At 41.5% G+C, this 24,385-nt stretch overlaps 1 protein-coding gene and 1 pseudogene across 1 annotated transcript; both read right to left on the reverse strand.

Annotated features, from left to right (window-relative positions):
• Positions 1-408: 408 nt before the first annotated feature.
• Positions 409-6,437, reverse strand: LOC115775356 (N-acetyllactosaminide beta-1,3-N-acetylglucosaminyltransferase 3 pseudogene; annotated as a pseudogene).
• A 3,395-nt stretch (positions 6,438-9,832) lies between these two features.
• On the reverse strand, positions 9,833-14,934 carry LOC115775351 (sodium channel subunit beta-3-like). The gene is made up of 4 exons (XM_030722885.1): positions 14,893-14,934; positions 12,795-13,148; positions 12,213-12,359; positions 9,833-9,864 (listed from the first exon to the last, which is right to left on the reverse strand). The coding sequence occupies exons 1-4, from the start codon at positions 14,915-14,917 to the stop codon at positions 9,833-9,835; spliced, it is 558 nt and encodes a 185-aa protein (XP_030578745.1). The 5' UTR covers positions 14,918-14,934.
• Between the last annotated feature and the right edge of the window lie 9,451 nt (positions 14,935-24,385).

The following is a 24,385-nucleotide window of genomic DNA, read 5'->3' on the forward strand; positions in this document are numbered from 1 at the left end:
CAGGTAACCAGATTGTTTATGAAGGAAGACACCTGAAACACTTTAATTAAAACAGTAAAACATTTAATATATTCAAGAATCAGTAAAATACACACATGCATGTGGGGACTCAGGAGAGACAGGCCTGTGTGTGTCCTCTCTCTCTCTGAGCCCGTGTTCCTGTCTAACCACATTTTTATGCTGAAAGCCTCCTCCTATCTATACAAACAATCTCTGGGCGCTACGAGTTGACCTTTGTCACTCAGTCTTGTTCAAGCTGGTTTTCATGCTTCATGATTCCTCAGCTGTGGAGTCATGAAGCACATCATCTTCCTGATGTTTTAATTATGCGTCCTTGTGGCCGGTCTTCAAGATAAGATGCACTGAAACAGAGAAGTTAGTCTAGTACTTTCTGATCAGTTGCTCTGTCTAATGTATTATTTAATTGTTTATTATCTGGTTGATCCACTGTTAATTATTTAATTTACTGGAGTTTACCTTTAAACATTTGTCCTTTATTCACTGAGTAAAAAATAATCCCTAACAAATCCCTGCCTCCACAAGAGCCTGTTTCAAACCAGCCTTAACAGAATCCTTCATCTTTTTATCAGATATGTCAATTTTGAACTGTTCCTCAGTACACAGTTCCAGTGCCAATTCTGAAGGAGCCTGAACAAAACTCTGCAAAACAGAAGCCATTTTCAACAAATTCCACAACCATTAAATTCACAAAAAGCAACCCACCTGCTGCCAGACTGGGTCTAGGACAGGAGACACACCCCACTATACCGCAAAACAGCTAACTGCACCCTAGGCTTCATGCAGTCACATGTGGGGGGGGGTCTTAAGCATACAAACACAATGGAATGAAAAAAGTAACCAAAACCGGTCACCCTCCCCATCCATGGAGGTGCTCCCGAGCTGATGTCAGGGAAAAAGGGAACAGGGAAGCTCTACCCACGTTCACTGCCACCTAAAAAACAAAACACACCACGAGCGTCCTAATGACACTCGCTGATTAACCTCAAACGGGGAGGACTCCCACCAAACACAAACCCAGTATAGGCCCAAAGTGAGTCACAAAACCAACTAGCAAATGCTAACCAAACAAAAGGAACAGAAGGGCCGTGACAACTGGAATAAATAATGTTGCAAATCACAATATTTCCCCTGTAAATTACCATAAAGGGGCAACATGGTGGGTTGCTTTATTGTACAGCATCCATTTCCACCAAGGACAAAAAACAACACAGTAATGATTTTGGCCTGATACAGCCATATTTTTGATAAATACCACAGCTCTGGTTTAAATCACTCATACATAGTGTTGGTAAAAGTCATCAAAAAAAAAAAAAAAACATACAAAGGAAGCTTTTGCTTCACCATATAGCAAGTGTTTTATATTTTAAAACAAACAAAAAGGAAAACAAATGTACCTTTTTGTAAATATAAAGTGATTTTTAAATATTTAATTTCAATTGATACAGTTTCGCTGTCTTGTTTTCATGTAAAAACACTGTCATTCACATCGGTAATTCCTTATTGTGCTTTAAAATGCACACTTCTTAACTAATTCTTTAATGTCATCTGTTCATTACTTTTACTTGTAACCAATAAGCATTTTATTGAACCCTGTACGGACCAAATACTCACTGGAATTTATGAGCTGCATTCAGATAGTGTTTGAATATAGCAAATTATTGTACAAATTAAGTACATTATCAGTTCAAAAGTCCAAAAAAGAAACATGACTGAAATAAGAGAGCTGGTGGTTTGTAAAGATCAACAAAAAAAACACCAAACCCTTTTTAAGTTTTGAAAGGCATCATTTAAAACCAAGCCACTGCTTTTTGTTAGGCTTATAAGTGTATCAAATAAAGAAGCTGCTCAGTATAAAATAGCATCACCGAAGTCATGACCTTTTTTTAGTCGCTGCTAGAGCATTTCAGATTAGGGTCGTGTATCTGGTGCCACATGAGATACATGTGAGCTGAAAGGAATCTGTGAACGAGCAGAGTTCCTCTATAAAAGCAAGGATCATAGCCGTCAGCTTTGCTGGAAGCAAGATAAAGTCCAGTTAACTTCACACCAGCGTGGGACTCAGGTCGAAGTCTTGCTTTGAGCAGACACATTCCAAAGTAAACATCATCAATGGGATGAAGGGTGATAGATTGGGACACATTGTATATAATCAAAGCTGTGTAACCAGATAAAAGGAAACCCCCACCACTACAGTAAGGGGGATAAGAGTTTGACTCCTGCACCTGAACTGGAATATAATACTTACTGTTTTGATATCGAACGGGGCCAGTATTTTCGAACAGGTAGCCAGTAAAGAGGTGCTTCTGTCTAACATTGTTGTCAAAGTATTGGAGATATTCTACCATGTTATCTGTGTTGGCAAAGACATCATCATCACCATTTAGCAGGAAGTGAACATGTGGACAGTTTCTTTCCATCCATTCGAGGAAGAGTGTTTGCTTCAAGGTGAGGTTGTAAAATGTGTCACTAAAGTCCCACTGGAGAATATCATTGTTCTCACGTTGCTCTATTTCAAGCAGTTTGTTCAGTCTCTCTTTCTCAAAACCAGCACCCGTTGTCCCTGAGATGAAGAGGGTTCGGATCCACACACCATTATGTAATCTCTCCTCAGCCCAGGTTTTGCGCAGTACTTCTCGACGGTCGTAGTTCAAAGGATGGCTTTTAATGACCAGTAGAAGAAAGACTCCTGCAGATCCATCGGGTCCTCCACACTTATCAGGAATGTCCAGTAGCATGGGGAAATGTCGACAGTGGCGATAGTACAGAAAGTCTTTTATATGACCAGGGAGAGAGCTGAAATTCGTGATGTTGGCAGCAGACGTGTTTTGTTGACACTTTGGCCAGGAATAAATGTAAGGTGAAGTTGTGGGGGGCAGCTTTGTTTGAATGACATCATTTCTCAGGATTCCTTGTAGTAGTGTATTATTATGGAGAAAAGTCACAACCAGGATGACAACTGTTGTAACCAGGAAAGCGACTTTTTTTGAGAGGTTCATCCTCAAAAATCTGTGGTGACAAGAAAGTTTTCACATTAGAAATTAGAAACCTTTTAAAACCCAGCAGTCTATCTGGCTTTTTCAGAGTTCTGAAGTTTTGCATTAACAGTGGTCTTTCACTGCAGGGACTACATCACAGGTACTCTAGAGCAGTGGTCCCCAACCTTTTTTGAACCACGGACTGGTTTAGGGTTAGAAAACATTTCCACGGACCAGCCTTTAAGGTGTGGCGGATAAATATGTCAAACTAAATGATACGACAGTAATAAAAAGTGTGGTATTTTCAGTATAATAATATAATAATTATATAAATAGTATAATAATTTTAAGTATAATAATAAATGTGAATCCTCTGTGTATTCCTATGCAACTCTATCAGCAGCATCCTCGTAATATCGTGCCAAAACATGAATAACATCCTCTCTACCCACAATGCTCTCTCGTCGCCATGGTGACGTTTAAACACGCCTTCAAAATAAGATACACCGCAAAAACAAATACAGTAGAAATCGCCTCAGTCAGATTCAAATGGTCCAGTTTGGGGTCTAATATCGAGTTTCGCTGCAATGGTTTCTGCTTCATGTCTGGATTTGCTTCTGCAAATTTTAGAACCTCATATTTTTGCTCATAAGTGCGATTTTGTAGATTACGCTTGCCTCCTGCGCTTCCCATGATTGTCTACGGTGAAATGAACTGATGTAGACACTAAAGCCAGGCGTTCTTAGTGTGTGTAGTTGTGTGCGAACGAGCCGATGCATGGAAGTGGATGAGGTAGGTGAATATCCCACTGATTTAGGAGACGATTATAGTGGGATTAATGTTAGGAAAACTCAGGACCTGCAGAAGCCATCGACTAGATGTGCCACTACGACTTAGGTGATTTTTACTGTATAAAGCGCATGAAAAATACAACTCACCATAATGCTGAATCAGTGTGAGCCCTGAGCTTGATTCACTGATAACCGTTTTTGCTAGCTTGTGGGCTGGCTGGGTTCCGCACACACAATTACAAGCTTTGATTTCACATGGAGAGTCGCTGCAGAGCCGCGGTGTCGAGCACAGGAGAGCGAGCTTGATGCCTAATGTAGGTCAACCAACTGATTTTGTTAGACACAAAGCTTCTGGATTTGATTTTAACAGTCATGTGACCAGAAAAATCTTGACACATCAAGAGGAAGTCATACAGGGAAGTAACGGAGAGAATCTGCCCATTTTTCAAAACAAAACATCATTGAGACTCAGATAATAAGTAAAGCGGAAATAATGTAAGTTATTTATTCTTTAAGTGCAGCCCGGCACCAAATGACCCACGGCCCGGTACCGCTCTACGGCCCGGGGATCGGGGACCTCTGCTCTAGACAAAAGAAAGAGATGTGTAATGTTAGAGACTGCTATGTGGTTTCTCCACCAGAGGCACTGAAGAGAAATCACACTGGGCTTCGTTTTGGTGGATAAGAAATTTAGGTCACTGTGAGAAAACCTTGATCTGATTCAATTTGACCAGTAAAACCCCCAAAAATTCTTCAAGGACTTTAAAATTTAAAAACTGCACTTCTGTCGCCTCCCTATGTTACATTTGGTGGTTGCTTAGTAAATGTCATAGTAGAACGTGTTGACACTTTGATGCAGCAAAGGCAGTGATCGTCCTTCCGATGATCCCTTTGTCTCTTACTGCATTCATTGAGGTTCCTCATACCTTTTTTAATGTCTTCGAATCTTAAAGTTTGAATATGAATATGTGACCACTCTTCTTGGCACAACTGGAAGAGTTAATTTAATTGGTTGTTTTCCTGGCATGGACCTGGCTTTTAAGCATAGTTCACAAATTTTCAATAAAGTTGAGGCCGGGACTTTGAAGCTGCCCACACAGACAAGCCAAATGTCTTCTAGAGAAAAGTTTTATGGTCAGACGAGCCAAAGATTGAGCTATTTGGCCACAATAGTGGTACTGGTGCATTCCAGACAGAAGGTGGACCTCAAAATTCTTCAACTACATCTCAAAGTGTGGAAAATTTGTTGTTATGCTATTGTATGGCGTGAAAACACTGACTGCTGGAATATTTCGTCAGTGGTGGAAATAGTCTTAACAGTCTTTAAGGAATACAATAAGCTTAACTGACATCTGAAAAAAAGGAGGATTTAGTTTGTTTGATTGGCTATTTAAACTCCTCCTGGAGGGCATTCCAGCTTTTCTTGTTTCACTACATTCAGAGTATCTTTAGTTTGTGTCGTCTTTTCTGAATGTTCCAACAGGGTTGCAAAATAGTTAACAATGTGCTTAAAGCTATTCTCAAAGTAGTGAAAAGTCTAACTTTACTGTCAGCTTGAATGTCATTTAGAGAAATCCTTACACAAAATACAGCTCTGCACAAATATACACACAAATACACGAGTCATCTTGCTTTTGTCTTTGAAGAATTTCAGAATCTGCTGATAGTAATTTAGTCAAATTTGCTTAAAAGGAAGAGTATCAAACAATTCTGCTGTCTACAAATTTGGTTCTTGTCACGCAAAGCAAAATTAAAGTAAAAAAACATTGGAGCAACAAGGAGATTATTCAGCAGAGCTTCTAAGTTTCATAACACCCTCGACTTTCGGACTCACTGCACTTTTACACTCTAATGCACTGACTTTTCACAACTACTCAAATAATCCAGACTTTAACCTGTTAACTGGCCACACCCAGTCTACTTTCAGTGATTCCCTCACACACCCAAAATAAATAAATGGTATATCTAAAAAAAGTTTCATGCACTTATATCTGGAATGAGATTCCATATTGCACTGGATCAATAAACCAACATTTACACTTCACAAACATGTATTTCACTGCTGAAAAAAACACCTTAAACAACTGACTCAAATCTTACTAGCCACTATCTACTCACTTCACAAGTTCTCTCCTTTGATACACCTATGATGAACTGCATATATATATATATATATATATATATATATATATATATATATATATATATATATATATATATATATACAGACTAAGTTAACATGAATATCTAAAAATATATCTGTTACTATAAACATCAATTTTGTTCAACAGTAATTACCTCAGCACACTGGCAGATCGGTGCAGTTGACAAGTACCCCTCAGGTCAGCTGTGAGAACATGCCTGAAGACAAGTTAAACTGCTTAAACTTAAAGGCTGTTACCAGGAAATACTTTGACTGCGTCCAGTTGATCCGGTACACCAAGGCAAACTATCCTTTTCAAACACTACATTATTCTAATTATTTGACGTAGGAGAAAATGTATTTAAATAAAAAAGATGAAATAATAAATAATACAAAGACAAATACATTTGTCATAGCTTGCTGACATTATTAAGGTGAAAGTTAGTGGCGCAGAAATGCAACCAGTGTACAGTCAACGTTACCTGAGAAGGCAGGACCGCGGTGAGGGCAGGGTGGAGACTGAGGCAAAACTGATGGGGCTGCTGAAATGCTTTCCAAATGGTTTTGTATGGCAGATCAAAAGCAGCATTTCCACACAGAATGACTCAGCACGGGTCGACTCACTCAACACAACACGCCACGGTCGTGTAGTGTTTCCATTGCAGCGCGGGCAGTAGGCTCAATGTCATTTGTATGCGACTCAAAACACTACACAACAATAGATGAGATAGAGGCAAGCTAACAGCTAATGCCAGTTTAATATCATCACCATGCATAAGTCCCCGGTACAATATTTTAATGGATGAAGGTTATCATTAAGTATAACCCTATAGCTCCGAACATGTTATAATCAGCTCAGTGTACTTCAAAAGTGCCACCGCTCGTGGACTTACGGCAACAATTACCATAATAAAACCATAGTAATACCCTATGTAGGTTGTGAAGTGCAGTTTCTCAGCTTTCAGAAACAGCTTGAATTTTTCCGATAGGACAAACGGTCGCGTTATTACGGTAATTCAAATTGCTTTGATCAGCCGCCGCAGGCTCGGCGTTAACCAGCCGTTCGGCTTGTAGGGGCAGGAGCGCTTCAGCGGCGATTGTCCGGCAGTATCAGGTTATAATTAGGGATGGGACGCTCGACGCTGAAGGTTCGACGCTGTGTCGAGCTTCCGAAGCGCAGGTGTTTCGAAACACTGCTCCGAAACCTGGTTCGAAACACCTACATCACGTGACCGTGGCTAAGCCAGGCTTCGGTGCGTTTCACTCCTGCTGTTTCAGGCGGCCGAGGCGGCAGGATTCATGTGTTTTTCTTCTTTTTTTTTAAATGAACCTGTCATTCTGGGCTGGGCCTTGTAATTGCTGAATGAATGTTTTTGATACCAACGTTTTTATTTATTACAAGCGGACACGCAGGTATAACTGATTATTGTTATGTTGGACGGTGAAGAATGAAGTAGGAGATCCGTTCAAAAACAGGCGAAACATTTTCTTTCGGTGCGAAAACGAATCAACAAACTGAGCCCACACTGGGACAGCTGGCTGTGGGGCTGAAACCCTCAATCCTCCAACTGTGTCTGCACGAGCCGAAATGATCTATTTCATTTTCAAATAAACATTAGAGGAACTTCCCTCAGTCTGACCTGCCTCCACCCTCCGCTCAGTGTCCTCCTCAGTCATGCTGATCACCACGATCGCTGCTGAAGCCTAAACCGAATCATTAAACTGAGCTCGCACTGCAGTTATTTACCGGTGACGTGGCTGTTTAAGTTTTTCATTAACAAACTGTATGAATTTGTGTAACTTATAGTTGAAGCGTATCAGTTTGGTGGTTTGTCCACGTCTCACAGTTATTAAACATATACATGTGTAAATTATACATGCAATAATAGGTGTACTCAACAGAGGTGGCAAAAGTACTGACATTCTGTACTTAAGTAGAAGTTCAAGTACTTATGTTAAAAAATACTTTAGTAAAAGTCGAAGTACTGGTTCAACTTCTCTACTTAAGTAAAAGTAAAAAAGTACAGGCTCTGAAATGTACTCAAAGTAAGAAAGTAAAAGTAGTTCTTTGGAGGATGTTTCTACAAGCTATTTTTGTGTAAAACTAACCGAACCTCATTATATATTATTGTAATAATATAAAATAATATTACATGAGAATACAAATGTTATTCCAATCTAAATTTTAATCCTAATGAATGCACTCAGCTTGAAACTGTTATGTAGGACACAAACTGTGAAAGGGAATTTAAACACAGCTCTATTCTCTGTGTCCTCCATAGTAGAGGGTGACTGTGCCTCCACCTAAACACCAACATGAGGATACTCAGGGGTTACAGTGGGATTCAGAAGGTGGAGGAACCCTAAGATCAGCTGTAGTGGCTCTGCATGGGGAGAAGAATCACAGCTTTCTATTGTAGCTGCAGTAAATGATGTTGGTGTGCAGGCTGTGATCAGCTGACCTGCTGCTGCTGCTGCTCTGAGGTTTACTGCTCTGTGTGGATGAACTGAACTCACAAAGATGTAACCCAGTATTTCACAGCTCTCTGAGCTGATCTCCATCCCCTACACTGACAGCATACAGTGAATGAATCTCAGCATCAGCAGCTTTGATTCAAACTCATCTCTGCTGCAATGATGTAACCTGTAATTCTGACCATGAACACAAACACTGTGCTCCAGTCCAACACAGAGCTTTACTGTAAATACATTACAACAAGCTAACCTAAACTGCAGTATTTTCATAGAATCTTTGAATTACACAACGTCAGCATACTTCAGTTTATTTTCCGGGCCTTACCTTTAATTCTAACCTCTCTTCTTCCTCTCCTGTCCTCTCTCTCCATCTCTGAGTGAACTTCTCTCTCTTTGCTCTCCCTGAAATACAGCAGCTCTTCTTTTAGCTAGCAGACACACTGTGTAACAAACTGCACACACTTTGTGTGTTTGCTGATATTTGTTGAGCATTTAGAAACGTTGCATTTATCTGCCACACGTTACTCCCTTCGTGCTCGCTCCTCTTCAGTAGCGCTAGCTAAGCTGTTTATGTGCCGCAGCGCAACTTACGGACTCGGTCCGGCCCGCTGTAACCCCTGATTATAGCGCTATAAATGATACATTAATTATATGGGTTTGCGTATTTAATCCCTTTGTACGAGATAAGCCCCGATGATGGAGGATACGCCAGTACGATTGTCTCTTATGTGTTATTATTCCTCCGTTTAGGCTCAGATCGTTTGATGTTTGACGGCGCACTGACCGGAAATGCAAACTTCTCTCTGACGTGTTAAAAAGTAACGAGTCTGTTTGAAAATGTAAGAAGTAGAAAGTACAGATACTTGTGTAAAAATGTAGGGAGTAAAAGTAAAAGTAGTCAGAAAAATAAATACTTAAGTAAAGTACAGATACCTGAAAAATCTACTTAAGTACAGTAACGAAGTATTTGTACTTCGTTACTTCCCACCTCTGGTACTCAATACTATTTTTCCAAGAAACATTTGAAAAAGAAAAAAGTAAAAGATCAAATAGCATTTTTATGATTTGCTCCGAGTATTAACGGATCTGTCAGGTTTCCGATATGTGTCCCCCCGAATAGTAAACTCCTTCCTACGCCCTTGGCTGCACTAGATTGGAACAACCTCGAAGGAACAAAGAAAATGATTGCAGGTTTAATTGAGGGCCAGTTGCAGATTTTATCCATATAAGCAGAAGAGATTTTATGTTCGCTGCCAAAGTGTTCAGTAAGGAGTGATTTGGCTCTCTGATATCCTTCTCCAGGGGGAAGATGCTGACAACTTCTAGTAATCCAAGAAGTATCCAGTAAAGGGAAAGATTTTTCACTTAATGTAGCGGCCATTTGTCCACATCAAACCCCAACAAATCCAAATGGGCACTGAGGCACCTCAGGACTGGATCTTACGCAGGTCAAAAAGGTCTTAAAAATAACACAATGTCCATACAAAAGTGCATTTGGGTCGGTTTATTCTCCATTACGCAGCAAACTTACAGACATAAGCACTTTGGTCTGCAGCCTCTCTGTCACCTGGTAAAAAACCATATGACCCGGTGCCTGCTGACCCCTCCTACTTCACCTACTTAAGTAAATTAAGTGTATGCCTGCTTAGCCATGAACCCAAAACGTGAACCCAAATTTATCAGAAGAAAAACCATGAACTTAACCTTAGCAAAAATAAACTCAACACTTTAATCCAAAAAGCAAAAAACCCCACAAATAGCTCCAACAATATGTGCACTTATTTTACTTTTCTTACAATGTATATATGCACCAATGTATATATTTTTATACATTCTCCTATTTTCTGTATTTTAAATACATTTTATTTTAAGAAGAAGAAGAAGAAACAGCCTTTATTGTCCCACAGAGGGGAAATTTGGGTGTAACAGCAGCCGCAGTTATTATAAATATAAATAAAGATATAATAATTCACACTATTAAGAAAAGAATATATATAAAATCAACAAACAATATTAACCTTAATACTACTAATAATAATAACACTATATACAATGTGCATGATGTGCCGGACTATTTACAGTATATTATATATTATCCTACATTGTGTAGGCTATTGTGGTTTTTGTTGGGAGCAGTGATGGTTATAAAGTCTTACAGCTGCTGGGAGGAAGGATCTGCGGTAACGCTCCTTTGTGCATTTAGGATGCAGCAGTCTGTCACTGAAGGAGCTCTCCAGCTCAGCAACAGTTTCATGCATGGGATGGGAGACCTTGTCCATCAGTGATGTTATTTTGGTCAGAGTCCTTCTGTCTCCCACCACCTGCACTGAGTCGAGAGGACATCCTAGGACAGAGCTGGCTTTCCTGATGAGCTTGTCTATCCTCTTCCTCTCAGCTGTAGCCAAGCTGCTGCTCCAACATACTGCTGCATAGAAGATGGCTGATGCCACCACAGAGTCATAGAAGGTCTTCAGGAGTGTCCCCTGCACTCCAAAAGACCTCAGCCTTCTCAGCAGGTAGAGTCTGCTCTGACCCTTCCTGTAGAGCGCATCAGTGTTATGAGTCCAGTCCAGTTTATTGTTTAGGTGAACACCCAGGTACTTATAAGAGTCCACTATCTCAATGTCCACTCCCTGGATGTTCACCGGTGTCCGTGTGGTGGGTCTGCGCCTGCGGAAATCCACCACCAGCTCCTTGGTTTTAGCGGCGTTGATCAGGAGGTGGTTCCGCTGGCACCAGTCCACAAAGTCCTGAGTCCACTGTCTGTACTCTGAGTCATCCTCACCTGTGATGAGGCCAACTATGGCAGAGTCGTCAGAGAACTTCTGCAGATGGCAGCGTGGGGAGTTGATGGAGAAGTCTGCAGTGTAGAGGGTGAAGAGGAACGGTGCCAGCACAGTTCCCTGTGGGGCCCCCGTACTGCAGACCAGCCTGTCAGAGACACAGCCCTGTGTCCTCACGTACTGTGGGCGGTCATTGAGGTAGTCCAGTATCCACTCGGAGATGTGGTGGTCCACTCCTGACAGTTCCAGCTTGTCTCTCAGAAGTCCTGGCTGGATGGTGTTAAAAGCACTGGAGAAATCAAAGAACATGATCCTCACAGTGCTTCCAGGCTTCTCCAGGTGGGTCAGAGCTCGGTGCAGGAGGTAGATGATGGCGTCATCCACCCCGCTGCCAGGCCGGTAGGCGAACTGCAGCGGGTCCAACGAAGACGACACCATGAGGCGTAGATGGTTGAGGACCAGCCTCTCGAGGGTCTTCATTAGATGCGATGTCAGGGCTACCGGCCTGTAGCTGCTAAGATCCTTTGGATGTTTGGTCTTTGGTACCGGTACCACACAGGAGGTCTTCCACAGTTGTGGTACTTTCCCCAGCTTCAAGCTCAGGTTGAACATGTATCCCATGATGCCACACAGCTGATCTGCGCAGCACCTCAGGAGCCTGGAGCTGATGCCGTCTGGACCAGCAGCCTTTCGCACCTTGATCTTACGTAGCTCCTTCCTCACATGATGAGTTGAGAGGGACAAGATGGAGGTGGGGGATATATTCTGTATATATTTTTATACATTTTATTTTTTGTATATTTTATACATTGTGTTTTATTTTCTGTATATTTTTTGATTAGATTATTATATTTTTATTTTTATTTTAGAGAGTTTGACTTTCTGTTGCATGGCACTGAACAGGAGTGGCCCTCCAATCTCATTGTACATCCTGTATAATGACAATAAAGGCATTCTATTCTATTCTGTTCTATTCAAGTTAGATCTGCTGCCTCAGTAAGCCTCACTGACCTTGGCTTCTTACTTATTATAAATATCAAAAATGCCAAAAACCCGACAACAGCAGCAACAACAGTGATCAGAACAGTCCGAGTTTCTGCTTCTTCATCATGAATATTTCCATCTCCTCTTTCCACAATTTGCTGCTCCAACATGTTTTCATGTGTTTCACCTGCAGAGAAAACAGAGCAGAAACACTGAGACACAAAGGCAACAGCAAACCAACAGATGTGTTTGTGTGTGTGTGTGTGTGTGTGTGTGTGTTCTACAGGTAAAACTACAGAGAGCAGCTCAGACAGCAAGAAATATATCTTAAACTTATGCCTATATTTTTTTTAAATGAGCAAAAACATGTTTGAGTTCTGACTCTCGACAGAAGCACATTTGTTAGCCACATGCTATGACCTTTCCCTTCACACTTACACTGAAGGAAATGAGCAGAGGGGATTGTGGGTCACAAGAGAAAATTATAAGTGGCTCATAAAGCTGTGAGGCTGTGCAGTTTCAGTGGAGTAGAGGAATGCTGGGAGCAACCAATTTTATACATTTTTATTTTACATTTAAAATTTCATTTATTCACACCTGAGTGTGAGCTCCACACACTCACCTGTGACTGTGAGGTTGATGAAGTGGCTGATCTCAGTGTGAGCTCTGTTACTGCTCCCAGGTTTCCTCACTGCTATGTGACACTCATATATCCCAGTGTCATTAAACGTGACGTTCTCCAGGATCAGAGAAACGTCTCCGTCCTTCATCTCCGGGTTCCTCAGCTTCACTCGGCCGTGGAAAGATGGATGCTGGTAGTTTTCATAGGAGCGCCTGTTCCTGTAGAAGTAGACGTAGCCGTCTGTGTTCAGGTCAGCTCTGCTCCACTTCAGCACTGAGATGGTTTCCTCTGTGGAGATCTGACACTGAAGAGTGACGTCCTCTCTGAGCTTCACCTGCACATCCTGCTGCAGAGCTGAAGGAAAGAGTCAGTCAGCATTTCACTGTTAAAACACGACCATTGATATTTAACTCACCATCATGGAAACTTTTCCAGTGTCAGACTTTTTTAACACACATATTTATTTAAATTTCTAAGGATGAGGCTGGTTTACACTATTGTATTTATTCATTTATGTACGATATGAGTGAAAGTACCGGAGTGAGAGAGGAGCTGAAAGCTTTAATAGAAATAAAAATATTTTATTAACTCCACTTGATGAATCCAACATTTTTAACTTCTGTGGCTGAAAAATGAAGCCAACAAACTGCAGTTCCTCTAATGTCCACTTGAGGCTCTAAAAGTGAGTCTGTCCCCATAAACTCCAAAGTTAAAATGTCCAAATAAACATGTTTACAGCCTGGAAAAGCAGCACTGGACTCTGGTCCTTATTTCCCCCTTTGGAACAGCTCCATGTGGATCTGACCAAGGCTTAAAACTAGAGACAAACTTGATTAACATGGACTCTAACACAGGTGGTTGTAAGAGAATGTAATAGTAATTATCTGACACTATCGCTGTTGTGCAGTTAATTGTACTAACAGATTATCCAAGAAGACGAGGTCTGAGCTCCAGATTACGTGAGTGAAATTCGAAGACTATTTTGCATTTAGCATTAATTACCAGCTATCTGTGACTCTGATTTAATTCTGATCCAAAATGCTGCAGCTAGAGTACTGACAGGGACTAGAAAGAGAGAGCAGATTTCTCCCATATTGGCTTCTCTTCATTGGCTCCCTGTTAAATCTAGAATAGAATTTAAAATCCTTCTCCTCACCTACAAGGTCTTGAATAATCAGGCTCCATCTTATCTCAAAGACCTTATAGTACCATATCACCCCAACAGAGCACTTCACTCTCAGACTGCTGGCTTACTTGTGGTTCCTCGGATACTTAAGAGTAGAATGGGAGGCAGAGCCTTCAGCTTTCAGGCCCCTCTTCTGTGGAACCAACTTCCAGCTTGGATTCAGGAGACAGACACCCTCTCTATTTTTAAGATTAGGCTTAAAACTTTCCTTTTTGATCAAGCTTATAGTTAGGGCTGGTTCAGGTGTCCCTGAACTAGCCCTTAGTTATGCTGCTATAGGCCTAGGCTGCTGGGGGGTGACATTTTCATTTTATTCTCCCAAAAAAAGACATAAAAATCCAATAAAGTCAAAAGTTAACTGATCTTTTGGTCGTGATAAATATGAAAATCTCATCAGCACAAAACACTCTCAGCCCAACTCTGAATGCTGAAATTTCAGAATTTCCAAAAAGGTAAGCGTGATGTGATCCCCAACCAAAAGAGAAAGTTTCAGTTCTGCCTTAAATGATTTCACTTTACTTTTTTGAATTGTAGTTAAAATTCAGTTAGAGTGAAAAAACACAGTTCAGGTTAAAATGCAAAAAGTCAAACACACTTTAAACAGCAAACTTCTCCCATCTGGAAAGGACCTCTCCAAAATCTCCTGAGGTACCAACTTCCAGTTTGGTTTCATCTCCTGACTTAAGCATCAGTTTGTGTGGACATGAGTTGGTCAGTTAAAGTGAGTAATGAGATGTTTAGCATAGCTACCTTTAACCGCAGTAAAGGTAGCCACATGTTTGCCACTGCAAACGTCTTCAGTCTTTAAATGTTCGCTCTCACTGTGCAGCAGAGTGATCCCTGAGTCAAAACATGAGCAGGTTACGATACAGCAGCCAGAGTGGACAGCGAAACAAGAAGCGCCCGACTCACCTGTAGACCCGTAAATCAGAGTCATGAGCAGGAGGACAACCGGAGAATCCATCTGTGAAGTGTTGCAGCCTGACCTGAAGTGAAAACGGACTTGATTTCAATTCTTAACAGTTAATGTGCAGTTTTAAAAGGGAAGTCAGACATTCTTCCCTTTTATTAAAAGGAAACAAACAGAGGCGTGGTGGTGTCCAAACTAGGACCTATGAGCATCCACAGTGTCCCTCAGGACAAATTCACCATTTACAGGATCATAATCAATACACAAATAAACTACAGTTAGCAGAGGACAGTATCACAACACAACACATGATGGCAAAATATTACACTGATACTAAATTATCCTCAGGGCTTTGATTTAGCTCTGCAACAATCTGCATTCTTGTAGTTAATGAGTACTTTTACTTTTTCTCTGAAACTTTGGTACTTTTACTTAAGTAAAGAGTCTAAAAAACTCAATTCAACAGTGTGTGAAACACTAAACTCTTACACTGGAGCTTCTCAGTGATCAGTCTGTATGAGGGCTGAACGTGAGCCTGAGAATCAGAGTTTTAGTTTTCTGCACTGCTTCTTTGTTTCCTGACCACCACCACCAATTTAAATAATCCAGGAAACGCTGCTGTGACAGCAGACAACCCCGTCGAACAATCTGTAGTGTCAACATCATCTGTGGTCTCATTATTAATCATTACAATGTAATAAATCTGTTTCACTCACCTGTAGATGCAGAAATTAGAGACAAACAAAGGAGGAGCTTGAAGGAATCCATCAGTGACAGCAGAGAGACCGCTGAAGATAACTGACACCTTCTTTAATAATCAAACACATTTTAATAATCAGCCAGTTTCAGTAGTAAGAGCCCCTCCTGCTCTGGTAAAGTTACTGCATTACAACATTTCCTGTATCTTTTCAAATGAAAAGCCCTCTGAAGTCTCACTGGTCAGAAACACTTTATTTCTTAACAAGGCTTTTATTGTGAAACATTTAACATTAAACTCGTGAGAGAACGGGCAAACCTGTATCTGTGGCTCTGATATTGATCCTGTGAAAGTTGTATCAAATTCACATCCTCAGCTTCAATAACAGGATCACAGAGCTGATACACACATGTGGACAAGACTCATGAAGCCAAGAACTACAACAGCCAACACAAATATATTTATCACACTTATTTTAATTTTTTTTACAGGGTTCCTGACAGCAGAGAACTGAAAGAAATTAAACACATTTCTCCATCTCGAGCCATTGTTTCTGTTTTTGTCAGTAGCCACAGACTCAGAGCTAAACTGGAAGAAATCTCTCATTTGATGCTCATCACTGCCCTGTGCTGGAGCCAAGAATCCACATGCTGCTCTGACACACAGCTCCACAACAACAGGTGATATAACTGCAATTACAACAGTTAACACTTTGTTGTGAATATTAGCGCTACACAATGAAGCGATGTTATCACACTCTTTACTGTAACAGTGTAGCTGCTCTTCCACTGACAGTAGTAACAAAGCTTCATGGCCAAATTTACTCAGAACAGAAACAAAGACACACAATACCTACAAAGTAAACTGACTACATCCATGAACGCACACAAGCCATGATTAGTCCGACTGCCTGATAAACTTTCATGCAGCCGCGCCACCATCAGACTGAGCTCTCAGGTCACAAAACAGCAGGTGGATGGCTAAGCGCTCTGATTGGCTAGGAGATGCCTATTGGTCACTGTGTGAACCATGATGACCCCATGCAGGTAACACATGTACTAACAAGAAGAGGTTTTTAACAAAGTTGCTCTCTTCAGATAGGACGTATGTCAGCTGCTTCAGTGGGACGAGGAGGGGGTGAGGTGTTCTGTTTCTTGGAGATCACAATCATCACAACAAAGGCCACAACAGACAGAACAACTACAAGTCCAAAATGTCCTCTGCTGACTCCACGCTCCTTCCCTCCATCCTCTCTGAGTGGACCTGCAGGTGAGAAACAGGTGTGAGGTGTCAGCTGTCAGGTAGGTGTCTCTGAGTCTTTAATGTCATATTTATTTATGAGCTTGTTCATATGGTTTGAGTTGATATTGTGAGATTGTAAATCCCAGAGAGGAAACAAGCACCTACTGTAGGAAAGGCTGATGAAGATCCAAATCCATAAACATCTGTTTCATAACAAACAGATTCATAAAATAACTCACCTGGAGGAACAACACTCAGGTAGATGGACCTGATGAGCTGCGCAGTTCTCCTCCTGAAGACACGACATTTGTATGTTCCCGTGTCGTTAACCGTCACATTCTTCAGAATCACAGACACGTCTCCATCCTTCATCTGTCTGTCCTGCAGATCCACCCGGTTCTTAAAGGATGGATGCTGGTTATCTGGAACAAACTGCTCATCCCGGTACAAAAGGACATAATCTGGCTCCAGGTCAGCTCTGCTCCACTGCACAGCCAAGATGGGGTCACTGTTAGTTGGAGCTCGACATGTCAGAGTGACGTTGTGTCCAGACTGAGCTGTGATGGTTTTCTGCTCTGAAAGAGGAAACAACATTAAGTTGAAAGGAAGTTTAAAAACAGGAAACATACTAACATGACACAGAGGACCAAACCACCTCATACTATAGAGCCTTGTTTTCAGCTTCTGTCATACTTAGATTGTGACTCACTGATTCATGTTTCATTGAGCTCTGCCTTTAGAGTCATTTCCTGTTTTGCTCAGTGAAGTTTTTAGCAGCAGCACAGTTTCAGAGTGAAAACTATCAGAAATAAATGACAGAGAAATAGAAATGATTCAAAAAGCTGGCTATCCCAGCTGTCGTAGGGTCAGAGGCAGGAGCCGCTCTGGACAGGTGGACAATCTATCACAGGGCTAACACACAGAGAGACACCCGTTCACTTTCACCATCACTTTAGAGTCACAGATCACCTGGTATGCATGTCTTTGGGAGGACGAGAACCCACACAGACATGAGAAGAACCTGGAAGCTCTGCACAGAAAGCCCCGCACCACCCGGCAGACTCAAACACAGGACCCTGTTGCTGAGAGGTGATGGTGCTGAGCACCACACCACTGTATCGCCCTGAGATATTTCCTGAATGATTTACAGAGCAATGAATTTCAGATTTGAACAGTTTGGTGTGGCTGGGATGAAGTAAAAAGATGAATGAACTCTTCTGGATCCTTCAGATTCACAGAAGTGAGTTATTTTAACATCACTGACTCTTTACTGGTCAGGTTTTAGTTTGGAGGAATTAAAATATAAACACATTCAGCTTCACTCACCTGCAGATGCAACAATTAGAGGCAGCAACAGGGGAATTACTAAAGGAGTCATCTATGACAGGAGGATGGAGACAGAGTTTCAGCAGCAGCAGCCTGACCAGAACAGACAGAAGAGAGGACAGGAACCTTTTATGAGTCAGAGAGGGGACGAGGGAGGAAGAGAATGAGTCCTTGTGCAAAAGAAAAGCAGTTAGCACTGATCAAAAACCACAGACCTCTGTTTAAACACAAGCTGTGATAAAACAACCCTCTCCTTTCAATAAATGCAATAAGGTGAAAAACATGAAGTTCTTCCTTGACTGATATTAGAAAGCACTGTGCCAAAAATGGTCTGCAGGCATTTACAAGAAATCAGGCTGCTTCCAGGAAATGAGTCCATGGAGGCAGCAGAGGCCCAGAACCAATCCCACCTTCACAGCCACAGCAATATTTGATGCAATCAGAAATGTAACCAGTTCTTAGTGACGGTTTTGTTTGTTTGTTTTTGCAGGTGCTATCCCACCCTGGAAAGCACATGTTGGTAATAAATAATGAGAAAAATTGATTTTATCATTAAATCTCCAGTTTTCTTTAGCTTTCAGAGTCTTTGAGTGGTAAATAGAGTCTCTGCTGAAAGGTCGCATTATATAAAAGTTTGCTTTCTCCAGTTCATGCAAATACATAAAGTACCAGTCAAGAATTTGGACACACTCACCCATTCATATGAATGAGGAAGTGTAATATGTAGAGTGATATTTTTAATTCTTCTGATCACAATAAATGTGAGTCCAACTCGTTAAAGCTCTTCTCGTCATATTTCAGAAGGCTCATATTGGAGTCATGTATGTGACTCCCAACCAAAAGAGGAAGAGTTTTAGAGCTTAGAGCCGAAAGTCCACCCCAGAGATTGTAGAGTCAACATCATCTGTGGTCATGATTAGTAAGCGCTGCAGTGTAATGACTCCTGAGGAACTCTGCGGGTGGCTCCTCGCTCTAAAGTGAAAGGAGACTGTGCATTTGGAAAGCACCACCATCACACCTGAGATCTGTGGACTCTACTGAGTCTTTCATAGAGCAGCTCAAGACTTGCTTTTAACTAATGACTTGTGTGTATTATTGTGTATTACCAGGTTTAATTTGAGTGTTGTGAAGCACTTTGTTATTTTTATCTAGAAAGGTGCTAAATGAATACATTTTACTGCTGCTTCAAATAAAACACACAAATGAATCATTTCCAGGATAAATTAAGGATAATTATACTGACTTAAACATTTCTTCCCTCTTTTTACTCATCAGTCTTTGATTCTGGAGGAATAGAAATATAAACTTGATTCACTCACCTGTAGATGTAGAAATTGGAGACAAACACAGGAGAACCCTGAAGGTGTCCGTGTGTGACTGCAGCCTAAACAGAGAGTCTGCCTGCTGCCCCGTTTCCCTTCGATAAATACAGATGTGTCAGATGACTGTGATTCATGGAACAGTCAGATTGATCGCTTGTGTTTTCACAGCTGGACTCAACACAATAAAACTTTAGCAATGACGCTTAAGAGTGAGCTGAGCATAAGCTGTGGCTCTTTTCCTTTAGCTGTGTAATCACTCACACAGTGTTCTCATTAACGGCTTCACAGCAGTAAAAGATTCGGCACTAAAATTGCTTTGATCTCTGAGCATGGACTCTGTTGGCAGAGCGGTAGCAGCTATATTTGATCCAGATGAAGCAAACTTGCATATTTTTAAGAAGAGCAGCAAAAGAAAGAAGCTTCAAAATAAAAGCCTTTTTCATCCACTGCTGTTACATGAACATCAGCTGCTGGTTTGTTGAGGTGAACATGGTGGAAACTGTTCAATAGCTTCATGCAACAAAGCGAGGAAGGTCCAAGGTTCCTCAGCACTCCACACATGCAGGGTGGTCTTCTTTTTTCTGCATGTGTTGAGAGAGCTGACACGACGCCACCGATACCCGACTCCCTCGAAAGACAACAATAAATGTTTTTTTGTTTTTTAGAAAATATAATTTTCTATTTTGTACCTCATGGAAGAAGCACCAAACTCACCTTTGTGAGCCACTGACCTCAGGTAAACTTTGGGAACTGTCATCTTATATTGCAAAGTAGGAAAAAGCAGTGAAGCTGCAGCAGTGACTGCATTCATCTGTAAACAGGCTGAAAGCGCAGCACAGAGAGCACAGCTGCAGAAAACTGAGTCTGACCTTCGTTCAGCTGAGCAGCTGAAGGTGACCACACTTCCTTCTGTTTGGAGAGTTTCACCCGTCAAACTGACTGGAGCGCATATAAGAGTGAAATCAAGTAAAAACACTTTTGCCTTTATATTGATCCCTGTCAGCTACTGTAATGCAGGCACGCTCAAGTGACTCATCATGACCTAATCAGAAACAGGAAGTTTTATATACGATCTCTGGCTGCAGGCTTTCAGGGGGTTTTGGAGCCACCGAAAGCAAAACCAATAAATAAATTAAATAATAACTCTGTGTCAGATCTGACAGACCACGTGGTCCACTTAAAGGCAGGTTTACATGATAAATATGAATAAACCTCATGTATTAGTTAAAGCTCACCTGCAGAAACACTCATTCCATGTTCCAGCAGCCATTAAACCCCCATTGTTCTCTGCTCTGACTCTAAAACTGGGATTTCCTGAGGATGACAGAATATTTTTCCAAATAAAGCTGAAAGTTTCCGAGTGTGAGAAGAGTTGCTCTCTGATCAGTGATGAGACGACGAAGCAGGAAAGGTTCAGCAGGCTCCGTGTTTCAGAGCTGATCAACAAAACAGATCATGAATCAATAATCAGTCACCTTTAAACCATCATGGAAGCTGTTTCCTGGACAGGTCACCAATCTATCACAGGGCTAACTCATAGAGACAGACGGCCGTTTACTTCAACCATCAATTTAGAATCATCAATTAACTTAAGCCTCTATGGCATGAATTTTTATCTTAGGACGAAAAAAATTCACCTTAGTTTTTTGGAGCTTGGGGGTCCCTGATAATACATCATAAAATATGCCCCCCAGTAAACCCCCAGATTTTGATTTGTTGCCTCAGGAGAACAACATGCTATGATGGCACTAAAACACTGAGGTTTCCTAAATGGGTGGAATAAGTTTTATTCCAACAACAAACAGCAATTTTAACAAGGTTTATTATTACAGACATCAGACATGAACGGTTTATCAATCAGGGGGTTCGAGATTGGGTGCACTGTGCATTTGTGTTCCTGAAGGTGTGCTCTGAAGCCCGTACAGGCCTGAGCAGGGTGAGGCTTTGTGGTGGAAAGATCAGCATGGTGGACCTGCCACCAGAGCCTGAGTGTGAGGACACCAACAAGTTCTGACTAACCAGCAGCTCATGTGGAAATCGGCTGGTCAGCTTGAATGAGTTATCATACATTTAGTGTGTCCTGCTTCCCCACAGTGACAAGCTCCTTTCAATAAATGCAATATGGTCAAAAACAAGCTATTCTTTGACTGATATTAGAAGGCACTTTGCCACAAACGGTCTGCAGACATTTACAGGAACTCAGGCCACTCCCAGGAAATGAGTCCATGGAGGCAGCAGGTGTCAGCAGAGGCCCAGAGCCAATCCCACCTTCACAGCCACAGCAGTATTTGATGCAGGCAGAATAACTCCTGACAGCAGCAGCTGTGACTCTGCATTCATGTGGAAACAGTGTGATGGTGCAGTATCCAGACTGCAGCTGTTTCTCTGATGTTCACTCAGCTCAGCAGTGTGATGGAGCACTTTAAAGTCTGGATGGAAGTGCAGCTGAATTCTGATCCAGTTCTTAGTGACAGGTTTGTTTTTCCATGTGCTGTTCTAACCTGGAAAACACATGTAGGTAATAAATAATGAGGAAAAATTCATTTTGCCCATTTTAGAGCCAAATTATATTTTGGCCCTAAATTGGGCCAAAATCTCAGTTTTCTTTAGCCTTCAGAGTCTTTGAGTGGTAAACAGAGTCTCTGCTGAAAGGTCGTGTTTTATAAAAGGTTTCTTTCTCCAGTTCATAGAAATACAGAAAGTACCAGTCAAGAATTTGGACACACTCACCCATTCATATGAATGAGGAAGTGTAATATGTAGAATGATATTATTAATTCTTCTGATCACAATAAATGTGAAAACACTCTGAGTCCAACTCGTTAAAGCTCTTCTCATTATATTTCAGAAGGCTCATATTGAAGTCGTGCATGTGACTCCCAACCAAAAGAGGAAGCCTGAATACTGTCTGTGATCATTTTTACTTTCACTTCACCTTTGGTTTAATGTATCTGATGATGTTAAAACTACATGATTATAGAGGAATAAAATCATGGTACAGGTAAAAAAAAAAAAACATTCAAACTAACGGCTGCTCTCTTGGCCTCGTAAAGAGATTATGGTCTTAATGTAAAACAAAGGTAACAATCATTTTACTCATCAAACCACAGTTACCATACAGTAACTCATATATATATATACTGTATGTGTGTGTGAGAGAGAGCGAGAGATATGACTTTTTTTAAAACAACAACAGCTGTTGCAGGTGAGAGAAAGTCAAAGGGAGGTCTCCTCTGATGTTAAAGTCCAGAAACAGCCAAATATTTAGAGTGTTGTTGGAACCTGATGTGGATCAATTTGTGCCATTTTTGGGTTTCATGGTTACATTTGTATTTTTGTTTGACAGCACAAACAGAGGACAGCAGCATATTTCACAGTGTGCAAGAAGAGTTTATTTAAATTTTCATTCATGATGATAGTTTGTAGAACTCACAATCAAACACAAACTCTGAAACAACACACTGATGATACAAAGTTAAAAACACAGTTATTGGAAAACTGAGCACCTTTTATCGTGTGAGTAATCTTTCCCCAGAATTTTGTTTCTTTTATAATTTTGTTTTTTTGTTTACTTTACTTTCCAGAGTGGGTTTGTTCATTTCACTTTTGTTTAAAGTGGGAGTAACAACTGCCTTTAACAGGAAGTGAGCTCAAACAGAACCTGGATCAGGGAAGTCCGGACCGCCCTCTCCATTGTGTTCTAGGTCAGCCCCGCACCTTTTTCTATGAGGAGACACCAAAACAGCTCAACTAGGAGGCGACCAAGAGGCATCCTGGTCAAATGTCTGAACCCCCCCCATTATTTTAACAAGGTGATGATATGGAGGAGCAGCAGCTCTAAAACACATGCAGGTACTGGGTTTACCTGTGACCTGAATGGTTAACACTCCTCACCTAAACTCCACTGGAGACTTTTGATGCAGCTCCATCAGTGGCTGAAGTGAGACCACAGAGTGAGACCATGTCAGCCAAGACAGTCCCACAACATCCAGAGTCATAAGAAACTTGAAGCATAGCTCGTCCACACTAGAGGTCTGACCACTGTGGTCCCCCAGTCACCTTTGCAGCCTCAACCCAGTGAAGAGAAGTCGTCCCCTTTGTCTCCACTCCCTGCTTCTTCCACAGAAGCACTTTAAGTGGGACTGAGAAGATCTTCACAGTATTCGTTCCACCACCCAATCAAACCCTCAGTTAAGGTCAGCAGCACTCCAACTCCATCATATACAGTGTAGCAGGAAGCTGCTTCCCCTTCCTGACTTTGAGGTCAGCCAAAGGTCTCGCTCCCTGGTCTCACTTCACTCGCTGTCAGATCTGTGCTGTGCTAGCACCAGTACCCATCAGCTGCCTCCACAGTCTCACAAATCCAACCAAGCATGATGGGAAAATCTCTTCAGATTGATGGCTGTCTTCACCTCTGGTGTCCACCACCAAAGAGACAGTAGAAAGCACTACATAAGTCTATAATCGCAGTAATACTAGTCTGCTTTTACTCCACGTGAAATGAGTAGTATTAACCATTATCAGTGTTTTTACATTTTTGCTGAGTGTTTTGTTTTTGTTGTTGTCAAATGGTGCGTAAAGCCCAGAACTGGTTCAGTTCAGTATACAGGGCAATGGTTTAATGTCAGTGCAATTATCCATCCATCCATCCATCCATCCATCCATCCATCTCCACTTATCCTGTTCAGGGTCACGGGGGGGGGGCTGGAGCCTATTCCAGTTGTCATAGGGCGAGAGGCAGGGTAGACCCGGATAAGGTTGCCAGCCTGTCTCAGGGCTAACACATAGAAACAGACAACCTATGGGCAATTTAGAATGACCAATTAACCTAACCCCAGTAACTGCATGTCTTTGGACTGTGGGAGGAAACACCACAGAAACAGGGAGAACATGCAAACTCCACACAGA

The sequence above is a fragment of the Archocentrus centrarchus genome, unplaced genomic scaffold (genome assembly GCF_007364275.1).
Source record: "Archocentrus centrarchus isolate MPI-CPG fArcCen1 unplaced genomic scaffold, fArcCen1 scaffold_107_ctg1, whole genome shotgun sequence".
NCBI classification, from domain to species: Eukaryota; Metazoa; Chordata; class Actinopteri; order Cichliformes; family Cichlidae; genus Archocentrus; species Archocentrus centrarchus.